At 38.6% G+C, this 16,941-nt stretch overlaps 1 protein-coding gene across 2 annotated transcripts in view; it reads right to left on the bottom strand.

Annotated features, from left to right (window-relative positions):
* Positions 1-202: 202 nt before the first annotated feature.
* The window catches only part of LOC119590019 (transcription elongation regulator 1-like), a gene marked incomplete at its 3' end in the record, with an annotated part of 17,155 nt that continues 416 nt past the window's right edge, over positions 203-16,941 (bottom strand). The window contains 12 exon segments of one of the 2 annotated variants that reach the window (XM_037938735.1): positions 203-461; positions 731-831; positions 1,721-1,861; positions 2,104-2,305; positions 2,637-2,770; positions 2,934-3,109; positions 3,300-3,570; positions 3,787-4,046; positions 9,727-10,090; positions 10,245-10,400; positions 10,846-10,956; positions 11,999-12,299. In XM_037938735.1, the coding sequence (XP_037794663.1) occupies positions 203-461; positions 731-831; positions 1,721-1,861; positions 2,104-2,305; positions 2,637-2,770; positions 2,934-3,109; positions 3,300-3,570; positions 3,787-4,046; positions 9,727-10,090; positions 10,245-10,400; positions 10,846-10,956; positions 11,999-12,299 (2,476 nt within the window). 2 annotated transcript variants of the gene reach the window in all.

Here is a 16,941-nt window from a genome sequence, read left to right as displayed (position 1 = left end):
AGGCTTTAAAGTTCAAATCTAAATTTTCTTACAGAGAGAAGGCTTGAAAAGCCACTCAACAGGATAGGGGTAGGTAGACTGATTTGTGGGTTGCTTTTCAGGGTAGACAGGAATCCAGGTGAATGAGTTGTGAGACATACTTGTGTGTGTGCACCCCGCCCTCTCTTGCGGCCCCGAAACCTGCCGGACAGGGGGGGTTTACCTGCTCACGCTTAGCTGCCTTTTCCTCCTTCTCCCGGCGCCGCACTTCAAGGAGGAACTCATCGAAGAGGCTCTCCCTCTCTCGCATCTTCTCAATGTTGCGGAAGCGGTCATCCTTGCTGTACTTGGCTGCAAAGTCGCTGAATGATGACTTCCCATTCAGCCCTGCTTCCTCCAGCAGCTTTCGGAACTCCTCCTTCCTCTCCTTCAGCTTGTTACGCTTTTCCCGCCTCTCCTCCTCTGCGCGCTCCTTTACATACCTGAGAGGGATAGGGGGTTAGAATACATCCTCCTAGCAGCTTATCACCTTCAGCTTTCTCCCCTTTCTATTACTATTCAAACTGCAGCTACTCCTCCTTATCCTCCTCTTTATTACCACAAGTACAAGTGAATAAATAATGGATAAAGATAAGGATGATGTCTGAAAAAATAGTACACATACATATAAAATGTATCAATACAAACAAGAAATATATACTAAATCTATTAGGCACTATGAATAGAGAAGAGAAAAACAAAATAGACTTACTTCTCGAAGACCTGCTTTCTTTCTCTGGACGTAAGCAGAAGGTATCGGGAGTCAAACACTATCTTTGAGAGTTCCTTTTCCCAGGAGCTGAAAGCCGATACCTGCAAATTTACAGGATGATGATGACAAAAACTGCTGCAATACATTAGCTATTTAATCATACTACTGTTTAGTGAAATATGAAAAATATTACTTCCAGAAATCACATAGATATAGAAAAAGAAAAAAGAACATGTTTTAATCCTTGAAAATATATATTTTGGGAAGTGATTTTGAACATTTATTCCCAAAAAAGTTTTCACTACAAGAATAACTAATAACACATAACAAAAGTACAACAGAATTCATTATACAAAGCTAGTATAGCAGGATTCATGGCAATATATAAAATCCTACTTGGCTACTAAATACCAAAATTGTCCTAATGGTTTTTATTAATTTTTTAATCTATTATTTCTGTATTTACTAATGCTGAATTTACATTATGAACCATAATTCAAACAACCATTGGAAATTGACTTTGTATTCAACTTTATCTATAAACCCAAAATAATTACCATGAAACCTGAAAGCACAAAAGTAGTGTGGCCCATAAACTTATTCATTTATGACACAAATGTCAAATGTTTTAATTGTAAAATAAACCCACAGAATATATACTTAACCTCTTACAAGCATTTATCAATAATTGCTGATAATAACATCGTCAATATCACTGTCAGATATCAGCAGAAAAATTCTACACTAGTCTATTTTCATTTATGTGAAAACATGATCTTTTACAAATAATAAATATTTAACACTTCTACATAATAATAATAATTATTGCAATTGTTCACATTATGATTATTTGTATACATACAAGTAAATATGCTTTACAATGTGACTTGCCAAGTAAAATCATATATTTTACAATAACTCCTACCATAGCAATAATACTCATAATCATAACACTAATAGTTCTTGGTGGGAAAGGTTACAAAGCTTTACCCCTTTCTCTGCCAGAAGGTCTCGGAACTGCTTCATGCGAATTTCAAGTGGCACTATTGCTCTCTCTCGGGCTGCCTTGACCTCTGCCTCTATAGCAGCTTCCTTTCCAATGTCTATACGCTTCACATCTTCTTTGACTTGCTGTAAAGATCATGAGAAGAAAAGTGTTCAAAAGCCTATACTTAATCAATAAGAATTTTCTTTGAGAAACATATGCCAACAACAACAGCAACAGCAACAAACATTCAATACAAGCAAACACCATCCCCATTCATTCACTCACGTTATGGCCCACATTCTCATTTTCACTGCCATGCTTTCAAAAACATTCTCAATCTTTTATGCACTTATTCACTCATACACATTTTGTCCTTTCAACTCACACTAATGATGGTTGGCTGCGTAGTGGCCACAGCTGAGGTTATGAGTGTCTGATCAGTGCGTGCTTTCTTGGTGGCAGGCTCGTCTTTTGAGGGTTCTTCAGCTTTGTTCTTGAGTCCTACCACCTCAGCAGGAGGGTTATTCACCATCTTCTCAACATCAGGTCGATCCATCAGATCTGGTGGCTTCTCCCAGACTGAGGTTCTAAAACAAGTGCATAAACAGTTAGCAAATTTATGGAAAATGAATAAAGTGTCTATGGAAGGTTTTAATGAGACAAGCCACCCTGTATAAGAGAAAGATCAGCTAAGTGAAAATCAATATTATTGTACATTTTACACTGAATAAATTACCCATTTTTACACCTGACACTTGTACCTATTTAACAGATAATCTTGTTCATATATTTCCTTTTCTCTTTTTTCTTTTTTTTGTATGTATTCAATCTATAGCTTCATACATAAAGACAATTGGATAATTATATATACACATTTGAAAATACTCCCACATATTGATAGAATTATAGAGAACTTACTTAGTAGTGGGGTTGTAGTAAAAGACCCTGCCATCTCCTGTCCACACAACACACCAAGGGGTTCCAGACACAGGCTGAGAGGACACTGGCCGGCTCAAGTCCTGCTGGCTCTTCTGATCATCTGCATCTGCATCCTGAAAGCACTCGTAAAAATATCAATCATTAAAGACTGTAAAGGCAAAGTAAAAAAAAAATATCCAAACAGCCCACAAACTCAACATAACATAAGGCAGCTTCACAACTTACAACTGCAAGATAAACAAGAAAAAAACTTCTCCCCTCATCAACTGTTATTACCTTTGAATCATCATTATCAACCTCCATGGGGGTGTCCTTGTTATCTGGAGATTCTGCTCTGTCCCCATTCACCTTGGGTGCAGTAGTCTCCTGTATAGGCTTTGTCTCTGTGCCTGGCGCTCCTGGGCCAGAACTGACTGATAAGGTGATGCCCTGTGCGAGAGCTAACCTTGCCGCTGTGGAGAGAGAGAGAGAGAGAAAAAAAAAAAAAATTATTAATTAGGAAGTCTTCCTCAATAGTCCATCAGGTATATCTCAGTTGCTTTAATGACTTACTATAGCATGATGCACTGTGCTTTACCCATTGCATCTAATTTATACTTTATTATAACAACTTATGATAATGGATGATGATTCCCAACTCACCTTCTAAATCCTTCATGGCCTGCGGCTTCTCCCACACCGATTCCAGGGTCTTAGAATTGTAGTAGTAGCTTCTACCATCTGGGGCCTTGTGCTCTGTCCAGTGGGCTGCCTGGGACACCATCTCAGGGTCTAGGTTGGAGTCGTCTACCGAGGACGAGGGTGCGCCCTGTGTCACAACAGTTGTGCTACTTTGAACCACAATGGCAGAGCTATTGTTGGTCACAGAGCTCTCACTGGTGGTGGTGCTGCCACTTGGGCCTGTGCTGCTACCCTGGGTAAAAGAAAGAGAGAATTTTAAAAAGTGAAAAAAGTAATAAAGTCATTCACTATAACAGGTCAATAATCTAAATCAAAATAACACTATCACAGAGCAAGATAAATTAACTTTTTCTTGGATCATAACTACACATATAGTTATTACAAGTTACTATAAGTATGCCAACCAAACAGACAAGGACAATGCACAACATGATGTCGGTCAACTCACGTCAGGTCCTGATAAAGATTCTGGCTCATGCTGCTGCTGTTGCTGCTGCTGTGGTTGCTGCTGCTGCTGTTGCTGCTGCTGCTGTTGTGGCTGCTGTTGCTGTTGCTGCTGGTGATCACCCATGGGTCCTGGCATTCCCCCTTGGGGCATCCCTCCCATGCCTGGAGGGGGCATACCCCAGCCAGGTGGTCCCATGGGGGGACCTGGGGGTATGCCATGCCCATAGCCATTCCAACCAGGACCAGGACCAGGGCCAAAACCTACCCATGCCAGAAGAAGCTCGGTTGAAAACACAGAAAAAAAATAACACATACTTGTGATTACTCTCAAGAATTACAAAAAAAAAAAAAAAAAATTACAAAACCACCAAGCTACTGTTACATAACAGTCATGAACCAAATGATGCTTGGTAATAATCAGTTGCTGATATGCTAAGGTGAACATCAAAGTCCCCAGCACAAAATGAAAATTAGAAATGAGGGGATAAGGTTTCTCTCTTCTGTCTCTGATTCTGGACAAAATTACTAATATTTTTCTAATCAAAACATCAAATTGAGGGTTCAGGGTTTGGATCAACTTTCCCCGTCTTCTAGACAGTTCTAAATGGCACAAACATGTAAGACCAGTCAAAAATTGATGGGCATAATTTCCCATTACAAGCGAGACATGTAGCGCTCATTCATATATCAGTGGTGGTATTAGAAATCTCTCAGCATCATAGACTCCGGTGATTTCTGGCAACCATCCTGCCGTTGGGAGATAGAGTCCACTACATGTAGCGGACAACCATTACCCATGCAGGTTCTCCTCTTCCTCAGACTAGCATAGTCACATTTCCCACCTTTTTTCTAATGAATGGAATGCAAGTTTGAAACACTACAAACAAAATGGAGGATTTGTGGTTCTTGAGGGTTAAGGGATAAAAACAATATTGATAATAAACTATAAGTGCAATAGTGCTTAAAAAAGAAAAGAAAAGAAAAGAAAAGAAAAGAAAAGAAAAGAAAAGAAGAAAAGAAAAAAAAAAAAATACAGCAGAAAAATCACAATATATTAATATCATTAATCATTCCTGTAACTTTACAATGCTTACCAAGAACATCCTCTGGGAGAGACACAGCTATCCAACTTATAAGGAAAGGCGAAAGTCAATATCACATAGCTATTTACAAGAAGGTTCCAATCTACATTACTGGTTAATTCACAGCGCTCCTATGTTGTCCTCTATGACAAATCATATCTACGTTAAAATCATTTCTTGTATTCTTAAATGGAAAGAAAAAACAACTTTCACACTAATATGTATACACATGCATACATAAATTATTACATAATATATATAATTTATATATATACATGCATATACATATACATATACATGTGTGTGTATGTGTGTGTGTGTGTATATATATACACATGTAAATGTAAATGTAAATGTAAATGTAAATGTAAATGTAAATGTAAATGTAAATGTAAATATATATAATATATACATAATATATATATAATATATATACAATATATATATATATATATATAATATATATATATACATATATAGATATATAATATACATATACATATACATTAAATTTGTATATATATGTATATTTATATATATATATATATGTATATATGTATATATATATATGTATATGTATATGTATAGGTGATATATGTATATGTATATTATATGTTATTTATATGTATATGTATATTATATGTAAGTATGTATATATGTATATGTATATTGTATATATATATATATATATATATATATATATATATATATATATATATATGCATTGTGGATTTTCCTACCATAGGATCAACAAGGTAGAGTGTTTTTACCATTCATATGTATTATACATGTCTGTATATACATATGTATGTATGTATGCATATATATGTATCTATGCTGTGTACATAAGCATACCTGTATATATATGTATATGTATATGTATATATATATATATATATATATATATATATATATATATATATATATATATATATGTATATGTATATATGTATATATGTATATATGTATATATGTATGTATGTATGTATGTATGTATGTATGTATGTATGTATGTATGTATGGCTGGCAACCCTTTTAGAGACTGTGTCTCAATAAAAACACTCTCATGGAAGGCAACAGGATACCACCTTGACTGATCTTGTATTTATGGCAGACATCTCAGGAAATGGCCCTCAGTCCCATGGAAAAGCCTGGGCATGTTAACCCAAAACCGACAGGAATGGCATGTTTATGTGTCATGCCCACTATAAGTTTACTTTATTAATTGTTTTTACACACAGATGGCTCTACTTGTACTAAGTCACCAATGAGCCAATTATGAGTAGTACTACTTGTCTCTCCTGTTTACTCTTTCCTTGTTTTTTCTTAGAAAATATTTTATATCTTATACTGCTGTTACTAATGTCAATAACACAGTAATTATGTCTATAATAAAAATAACCCCATCAATATTGATTGCAGTATTAAATAATAATAATAATAATAATAATAATAATAATAATAATAATAATAATAATAATAATAATAACAATAACAATAACAATAACAATAACAACAACAACAATAATAATAATAATAATAATAATAATAATAAAAATAATAATGTTTTTCCCGCAAATTCAAGGAAAGGTGAAATCAGGCAAGATCACAAGGTCTACTAATTAACTCTTTTGTGGCTAAGCACTTGCAGAGTCAGCTATGTGCAGAGAGACTTTACCAAAAATTCTAAAATGAGCACAGCATTTTTCTGGCAATATTGGGTTAAGTAAATTAACAGAGCATAGAGGGTCAGAGAAAATGGATACCAAAAAAGCACTAGAAGAAGAATATGTAAATGTAAATGTAAATGTAAATGAGTGAGTGAGTGAGTGAGTGAGTGAGTGAGTGAGTGAGTGAGTGAGTGAGTGTGTGTGTGTGTGTGGTGTGTGTGTGTGTGTGTGTGTGTGTGTGTGTGTGTGTGTGTGTGTGTGTGTGTGTGGTGTGTTGTGTGTGTGTGTGTGTGTGTGTGTGTTTTTTGTGCGCGTGCGGGCGCCTAATATTTGTATAAAAACTGCAATATCCAATAGAACTTTTCAATGATGCACAGGCATTACTGAGAGAACATAAAAGCACACAAACATAACAGGAACAGAACAACTGCTGGCCAATTAGCATGTCACTTTTAACAAGCAAACCTCACATTAAACTACCAACACAAATGATGAACGCATACATGGTTTCCAGCAAATATCAACTTTCATTCTTATACCAGACACCACACAAGTTGCATTTGATGCCATTGACACTCAAGTCTGGTACTTCCTGAAGGTAGCTCAAATTGAATACCATGAAATACACAACCTCCAAAGTTTGGTATTTACTTTATATGAAATACTATTGGCTACTCGGCAAAGTCTTACTTTTTACTACTTGCAAATTAAAAGGCTGTCCATAAAGTATTAATGTATCTAATTTTTCCTTGACCTAACTTTTTATGTAAGTTAAGTATAACTTAACTTACATAAAAATTTCCCTTGCTGTCTTAATTAAAGCTGTATCACCATGGACATACTTTCACCTTCAATGGTATACAGATGAACTTCAGTTCCTACAGTCTTTTCTTTTAGATATCAAGACAATAGTTGTGAGGAAAGAGGCAGACACTAGTACCAGTATTATAATTTTCCTGGGACACATAAGCTACAATATATTAACCTGTCAATGACAGTACCAGAAATCTCTTGGCATCACTGACTCCGGTGATTTCTGGCAACCATGTCGTTTGGCCCTGGAGTCCGTTACATATAGCAGAACTTTTCGCTATATGTAGCGGGCCATGACACCTATAGCCATACCCAACATGATGAGTCAGTTTGTTATGTCAGCTATAAGCATGGCCAAGCAGATTTGGGTTAACAAAACTATCCCAAGAGTAGCTGCAAGATCTATGAAGTCCCTTTATTTTGGGCTACTCTATCCTTCTTCTCCGGGAAAATTGTTTCCTAAATAAAGCAGTCACATCCTCACAAACACACAAGAACATCCCTACATATACATTCTGTATGCAAATGCAAGCAAAAATGGTCAAAAACTGAAGACATAACAAGATACAAATAAGATAGGTAACAGATTACAAAACTCTGCCATTCAGAGAAGTTGAAAGTCCTTGATAGTCAAAAGATATCAAGAAAAACCAGCAATCATAGATTCCACTAAAAAAAAAAATTAAGTCAAATAATCAACAAACACTATCAGGAAGAGACTAATGATTCAGAAAGATTGAAAAACATTTTCACCAGGGATACAAACTACTACAGATAGGTATTATACACAAAACTACCAACACACAACACCCACAATCAACAACAAATCTCGGCTAAGTCTCACCAGAACCAAACCCAGGGCCAAAGCCTAGACAGGTGGGGAGGGAAAAGACTGGGCTTAGACAAAGGGACACAAAAGTATAGAACTTCTATACATACAGGGTTCTTTTTTAAAGATCCTATGTCATTTCTAGCTTTGCATAGCATACTATTCTACTATTCTTTTAATTCTAACTATAATATAACATTAACTCTTTATGAAAACAATCCTATATTTCAGGCATATATATTCTGCCATCTGCGAAGTCGTAGTATGTGAATAACAAAAACTTATAATTCTCATAATAAAAAGAAATATTTAACCTAACACCTCTTCAAGTAATTACTAAACTCTAATCACTGTAAACAAGCAAAAAAATGTACAACTTAAGATATGCAATTTCCCTCTTCCAATGCCCCACCACCCTATTTCCTCAGGAGGAAATATAGTCATTAGCAATAGGAAATGAACAAATCAAATACTTCTGAATCCTTTCCATCATGGTACTGCTTTACTAACAGATGACCCTAATAATAATGAAAGTGCCTATAATCTTATCCCTTTGGATCTGGTTGCATCACAGCAATCACTGACCAAAAATCTGGGCATTAGGCACACGTGAACGGCTGCTCTGCCAGGTTGCAGCTTGTAGGCCGGGCACATGAACAAGAGTGCAGTGACAAGACTCTATGCATCTTATTTGCAATGTGATTTCCTTTTTAGCATTTTCAGATTTTTTATTTCATTTTTTAATGTCCATATTGTTTTCTTTGCATAGACTCCATATAATATATCTAGGTAGCCTACAACTCTGTGCTAGAAAAAGAAAAATATTCAACACTTTATTTGTGTCATTTTTTTCATATTTCTTCATAATATTCAATTTTCTGGATCAGCATCGCCAGTCACAGTGCAAGGTCTATGATGTTGAACATAGAAATGGTGTCCTCCTCGGAGCCAGCGCTCTTCCAGTAATGGCTCACGGACATTACATCCCACATTTGTATATCGATGGGAATAATGCAAAATTGCCAAATAAGTCTAATCAACCTCCCAAGAAGTTTGTGCACTTGTGGCGAGTCTTTCCCATCACCCTGGCCTATATCCGAAAAGCTCATGACAGCACATTTGCGTTACACGGCTTGCAGCCAGATTTTGCCCTGACGGTATGTTCACATCACCCGCCCCTCAGGCCAGATTTTTTCATGAAGTGATTGTCACACCATCCAGTCAAAAGGGTTAAGATAAAACTAATGTAAACTTAACCTTTACAGAAAATCTCAAACTCTTTCATCACTAAACAAATATGAGCTACTTACCTCATGTAAATTCTTTAAACTAATAAGCAATGCCAGGTTATGCCTCAACAAATGGGTTCATCAACTGAACATCTATTATTTGTGCTAGTCATGAATTATTGGAAGAGGGTTAATGTACATAAAATTCCCTTCACAGAATTCTAGTGGTTCACAATAGTACCTGAAACTATTCCCTTTGGCCTGTTTGAATCAACCTTATACCCCAGACTTTCTTGTTTTCTTCCCCACTCAACCCACCTGGAGGTCCTGGAGGCATGCCATAGGGAGGCGGTCCCCCCGGGCCTGGGTAGGGGCCACCTGGTGGCATCCCAAAGGGTGGGCCACCAGGTGGAGGACCCATACCCCCACCAGGCGGCCCCCACTGACCCTGGGGCCCCTGCCAGCCTCCTGGGCCACTCTCACTGTCATCGCCATCATCGTCCCCGTTCTCTTGGTTTGAGGGCCCATTGCTGCTGCTGTTGCCCCCACTTCCACCACCAGGACCCTGCTGGTTGCCACTGCTATTGCCTGAGTTAGCTCCTGCACCTGAGTTTGGTGGCCCACTGTTATTTCCCCCCTGGCTGCCTGGTGTCACTCCTGCTGCCTGAGCCATAGCTTCAACCTGTTCATCAGAAAATTAATTATGCTATTAGTTATTCATTAAAAAAGGGCATAAAACTCATAAAAATTATCAAATTTTTTAACAAATGTAACAAATCTAAACCAAATCTAAGCATTTTGAGATTAACAAAAAAAAGGAGACACAGGAAACAAACCTCTTGCTGTGTGAGAATCTTGACCCCTTCACCCTCAGGCTTGGTCCAGGTGGTTTCTCTCGTCCGTGCATTGTAGTAGTAGGATTTGCCTTCACCTGTCTTGGTCTCAACCCAAATTTCTCCACTTAGGTCCATTCCACCAAAGGAATTCTGTTGCTGTGGGAGATAGAGGGTAGACATATGCTCATTAAACAATTTTGTGATAGCATACCACTTATTTCATTCTCTATCAGAAATTTAACCAAATATATTTTTAAAAATGAAAATCAGTAACTCAAGTTGCATCTACTTGCATATGCAAAGAAATAAATGCATTTTACAATTAATCACTTTGAAGCCTTCAACAAAAGAAAAAAATCCCTAACCAAAAAGAATTATTCAAAACATATTTTTTTCAAAATCAATAGAATAAAACAAAAGAAAAGAAAAGTAGCAACCACCAAGGGCACACACAGGAGAAAGAAAAAGGGCTCCCTCCAAAAACAAGCCCAAACTAAGGTTAATCCATAAAATGGGAAAAAAAATCTACAGACACAAAAACAAAATATTTCTGGGCACTCTTTCTAAGGACCCAGGAACCTATCTTTCAAGTGCAACTTACATTTTGGTTGGGCTGCTGGCTGGGTGGTCCCCCAGGACCTGGTGGCCCCATTGGTCCCCAGGGTCCAGGTGGCCCCATGGGGCCCATCGGACCCATTGGCCCCATGGGAGGCTGGGTGAGAGGAGAAAGACACAGGTGTTGTGAAAAAAAAAATACACACACAAAGAAAGGACTTACATTCTCATCTCCAGTGTTTGTTTCTTTTTTCTAGAAGATTGTATGAGGGGGAAAACAAAAAGCAACTTCAAACTGCTCCCACATACCATAAAAACACACAAAATTACTAAGAGGCATGCTGTTTGGTGATCTTCAAGGTGATGGCAAGTCAAGAAAATACTAAATTTTTTATCAAACTTTATTCTCTGGTGTATATATATATGATAAACTGAATCATGAACTGAAATCAATATGACAGGCTTTTATGACATTCACCCTTAAAATGTCCCTACCACGCAACAATCCAGAGGCCTTTATGTTATCACAGAAGCACTCTGTCCCTTAGAATTGTCACTAGCTCCTATCTTCAGCAACCTTCTGTGATATTCTCTATCTCTCCTATTCAGTCATCTTCTCTCCCACTCTTTCTTTCTCTATCACATTCATTCACTCTCCCTCTTTCTCCATCTACTTGTCCATTTCTCATTCATTCTTTATTAACTTTCATTCTCTCATCCAAGAAGAGGACATCTTGAGGAAATTTCAGTCAATTCTGTATAACACACAATTGTTACATTAATTAACCATCCAGCTGAGACAACATCAAGGCTTCCCACAAACTTCTGGGATTTACACAGATAAGTGGCTGTACACACTTTGTAGTGGTCTCCATCAAAACTACCTATCAAATTATATTAATTTTTGATGAGTATAATAAAATCATATCAAAGTTATCTCACACAAATCTTCATATCAAATTTCTTCCGTGCCATATCACATACATATTCAATGATTATCTAGAAAATCAAAATAAAGCATTCTTTTTTTCAAACAAAATACCTCTTAGCTAACATGGATCACAAAAAAAAGATACTGACTGGCTGCAATTCTTAGATAATGACACACAGCACAAAGGACAGAGAGAGAGAGAGAGAGAGAGAGAAAGAGAGAGAAAAGAAAGGGCACAAGAAAACCACAGAAAATTAATTGGTCTTACCATGCCAGGAGGTCCCATTGGTCCCCCCATGCCAGGTGGAGGGGGTGGCATGGGACCCCAGTTTGGGTCATATGGAGGTGGGGGTCCACGTGGGCCAAATCGCGGTCCCCTGGGACCAAAAGGTGGGGGGCCCCTGAACCCCGGGGGAGGGGGTCGGAAGCCAGGTCCTCCTCGGCCTCTGAAGCGAGGGCCACCAGGGCCCGGGGGTCCCCCAGGCCCCCCGGGTCCTCTAGGCCCCATTGGCCCCATTGGCCCCATAGGTCCCATTGGGCCCATGGGTCCAAACCCTCGCCCTCTTCCTCTGTAACAAATAAGAAAATCAAGGTTTTACCATGATGACTAAAATAAATATGGCAAAGTGCTCATAAATCACATTTAACATCAACTTCATGCCATCACAAAATTCAAATTAAAAGCTGACAAGCCCCTTCAAACAAAAATCATTTTCTTATCTAACATTTCATAGTCACAATTTAGGTTGGTGTAGAAAGTAGTTGGGGGAAGGAAGGCGATGGATGAGGAGGAGTTCAGTATTACCTAGTGCAAATATTTACCCAATTAGCAATAGGTACATAGGTACTACAGATTTGTAGTGAATTTTGTGGTGCACAGAGGGCTCACACAATTTAATGCTACTAATATTCATAACCATTATCATTGATATTATTATAACTATAATGTTATTAACCCAATTACAACAAGTGGCAAGACTACAATGCCATGCTCACTGTAATAAAAGTTCATCTATTGTCTTTACACATAGATGCCTCTTTAGATGCTTCTGAAATCAAGGAAAAGAGTAAACAAGTGAAATAGGTAGGACTAGTAATTGACTTGTTGACTACGCACTTGTGGGAACTATCTGTGTACACAAAATTGATAACCCAAAGTCAAAGTGGACATGGCATGTACAATATGCCATGCCATCCTAGCATGCATCAGAAAACTAATGATTATATACCTATTACAATTCTACATTGCCAAGTACATTTCAAATTAATTAATTTGATTTCCCTGCATACATCACTGACTACAAACTTGTCTACATTTTGTATTGTTTTTTTCAAATGCAATGTCATTTTTTCATGGTACTGAAAGGTATGCAATGTAGACCTACTTTATTATAAAAATGTACAGCTTCAGCAACAAAAATGATACATAAAGGTTTCTTAGAATACCATCAAACAGAATGTGTCAAAGTCAGTCTTTTTCAGTATCCTGTTAGGCTTCATATCCAATAATACCAAAGAATTATGTAAATTTTAGTTAATCCCTTGGTCCAGGTACCTCACTGCCTGCACATGGCCCAGCCCACATGAAGTCATAGGTAGTATCAAGACTCTTTGCCTCTCTTTTGCAATATTATTATCTATTTTTCTGCACAAGTAATTTTTACCTTCTTGCCATTTTCGAAGGTCTACGTTTGCCATTTGATATGCTGTATCAAGTTGGTAACAGATGTTTTCCTTCCACAGATTTCATATCAACTTTCTAGGCAGTCTACAATAACAAGAACTTTGTGTTCTCTGTCACTTTTTTTTAATTCTCATTCAATTTCCAGCGCCATCGATCTCGGCAAGAAGGAACAGGATCCTGAGTATGGAAATAGTATCCTACTTGGGACTGGCACTTTTCCAGCCATGGCTCACGAATGGTTCATTCCACCCATTTACTGGTGAAAACAATGCAAGAGCCCCTTCCTAAATACCCTGTAAGTACAATTTCCTCCAAAAGTTTTGAGTACTCATGGCTTTAACCAAATTTTTCATGACAATCAATTCCCATCACCCCAGCCCTCACAGCCCATCTTCTCATAACATGAAGGTCATGTCATCCAGATCCAAAGTGTAACAGCTTAAAAATGTATAACATCAAGGGGGGAAGCTGGCCACAGGAGTCCTTAACCCGTTATTGCCGGTTCACGTGTAGACACGTCATAGAAAACGGGTCTCTTGGCAGGGTAAGCTTGTACATGCGGCGACATGCCAGAGCGAGTGGAGCGGGACGTTCGGCTTCACGCAGCGGACACCCGCGCCCACTGTCTGACCGTTGCCAGATATCACTAGAGTTTAATTAATCTCAGTGAATTCTTATGCCTGGGAATAACAGGTTAAATTGTATTTTGCTCCCTTATTTTCATATTACAAGTATTTTAATGAATGCATTATGCAAATATCCTGCAAATTTCATAAGAGGTACAATAATTGAACTATTAGATTTTGGGGGGGTACAAACTTCATTTCATATACACTTACAGTTAGCTAATATTCCACCACTCCCACACACACCAACAGACTCTCTATGAACAGTCAACTAAAGCAGCACACACTTCTTTCCTAAGCCAAGAGATTAATCTAATGGATCCAGGTGATGGGAAAACTTGTCATGCAAAAATTTGGTCATGGGGAACAGGAATGTCTCATCATGGGAGAAAAAAAACTGATTAACCCTTTCCCACCAGGTGACATGTACATATATGTCATGGCATGCCTGGTCTATACTCCAGGTGGCTTGTACATTTGTGCCATGGTGCACTGGTCCAGTTTTCCAGGACATGTATGGTTATGCCATGCATGCTATGGTGCCATCACAATCCCCTGGCAGCAGGGCCTGGGCCACTATGAATACAGCCCAGGAGAGAAGGCTTTTGCATCGAGAAACCACCTGGCAGCATTGGGTTAATCTTCACAATATAGATGAACTAAGCAAGGGCAAATTGAAGATAGTATTCTTGTACTCACTGGTAGAAATAATCTGCATACACAAACAGTACACAGCTATGAAAAGATCAGAAGCTCGTGCTCGATTCGCTTCTCAGCTATGAGGTGAAAATAGTTTCCAGGGGAGGGGGGGGGGGAGACTTTAATACAATTTGTGATATGGAGTTGGAGACTTAGTCTCTGGTGAGTGCATCTATGCTATAAAGAAATTACCTAAAATCTAGCCAAGGGGCAAGTGGCAGTAATGTCTCGTTATGGAAAATTTTGAGAAGTGGCTGGGACATCTCCTCATGAGTGCACAAAGCACTTAAGAGGGAGACTGACTCAGGCAGGCCTTCGGGAAAAGGCTCTTTCACAAGCCCCTACTGGACTTCCACCAGTCCAAGAGAGTGGAGTGTATGGACAAGAATAAGTCCATGTCCAGGAACCTATTCCTGCCCGCCATAACCAGTGGTGCAGGCTGTTACGGAAAATTTAAAAAATATATATAGCAAAATATCACATATAATAATATTAATAATAATAGGTTTACTGTTATTAGAAGTATGATTAATCTAGAACTATTAAGTCGGGAGGAAAAACCATACCACCACCATCGGATATGGAACAAATATCAGTGCCAGAAAATACATAGCACTTAGTTGATGATCTTCCTAAAGGTCTTCAGATTGTGCAGAATAGATGAAAATACTCTTGACTTTTCAAGGTAATTTTTCAGTATATCTTCGCATGAATACATGAAATTTTGGTATCAATGGAGTCCTCTCACTCTATTATCCAAATATATCGAATTATGGCATTAGCAAAAATGTTGGCCCTCATAGCAGGAGAGGCCATGAAAGGTACCAGGGAAACTACAAGGTGAAATGTGAATAGAATATGGTTAATTCAGAACTTTAATGACAATATATGATGATTACCCTCCCAGCTGAGTAAGCTCCCAGCTTAGTGCCATCTATCAATCAGGTTAGTACCTTATAATTCTTAGGTTATATATGCCTGCATTACTTTTGCCCAATGTAGGTCCCACCATTCCCTACATGATCGGGTGAGGGATCCAGGCATGCCCCCTTAATCCAAATAACATGGAGTATTATCTTCATTATGTTACTATATTATAGTAATTCTTGGAAGTACAGATAAACTTGTTAGAGACGAAGTCCCCAACTCCATATGACAAAATTAATTCAATAATCTAATTTGCTATGACTGGGTGTGTCCTTCAGGCACTGAACATGGGGAGGGTTAGTGGGAAGGTTAACCCTTTCCCGACGGGTAGTATTCATAGTGGCCCAGGCCTCGCTTATATCGTCACCCTAGCATGCGCAACCTGCCATGCCATGGTATGTGTGTACATGCCACCCGTCAGGAAAGGGTTAATGAGGGCTCTTTCCCCCCGGGAACATTGTCTTGACCTCAGTTCACACAGCAAAATACTGCTGAAAAACAGAAACACTGGGTGGAATTAGGCTGAGTACAGTGTTTTCCGTAATCTTCATTTATCTGTGGCATAATTATTCTTGTCTGCAGACTATTTCAAGTACCGATGAGAAATTATTTGTCCTCTACAAGATTATCCTCTTCAATCTGTTCTAATTTAGTGCATCCATACCATAAAGATTAACCTTAATTAGTGTTTCTACACCCACAATTTCCCTGGTACCTTTTATGCCCTCCCCTGATATGGGGGCCAATATTGGGGGGGTTCCGTGGCATAATTCCTATTTGTGTGTACTGAAAGGTGACAGGAATCCATCAATATCAATACCTTCCTGATCGATTACCGGAAGGTAATGTGAAAATTGTCCATTTTCAATCAATGTTGGACTTCATCAGCGCCTCCGTCTGGTAGCTTTGCAGACGAAGCGAGTTGCAAAGCCTGACGCGGCCGCAGTCCTCCCCCAGGGGCCTGGCGAGCATGCGGGCCTTCGGAAATCGGCCAGGAGGCGCGGGCTCCCGACTTCCGATGTCAAAAACCGAATTCGATCTCGTCTGGGCGCTCGTGAATCCGGCCGCTCGTGACGTAGAAATAACGCCAACAGGGCTACGGGCGGCATGGAATCTCTCCTTTGAGGAAGCCAACACGATAGAAATGTTGCCTATTTTTTTATTTCTTTCTCGCACAATACATCCACTCTAGGAAATACGGCCAGAGATCCGAAAAAGCCCTTGGAATGAATCCGAAAACCTCACAAAGACGGGCCCTCTCCCACCCCGCCCCGA

The sequence above is a fragment of the Penaeus monodon genome, chromosome 26, assembly GCF_015228065.2.
Source record: "Penaeus monodon isolate SGIC_2016 chromosome 26, NSTDA_Pmon_1, whole genome shotgun sequence".
Taxonomy (NCBI): domain Eukaryota; kingdom Metazoa; phylum Arthropoda; class Malacostraca; order Decapoda; family Penaeidae; genus Penaeus; species Penaeus monodon.
Note: the sequence above shows the minus strand (reverse complement) of the source record. Positions and strands in the feature narration are given on the sequence as shown.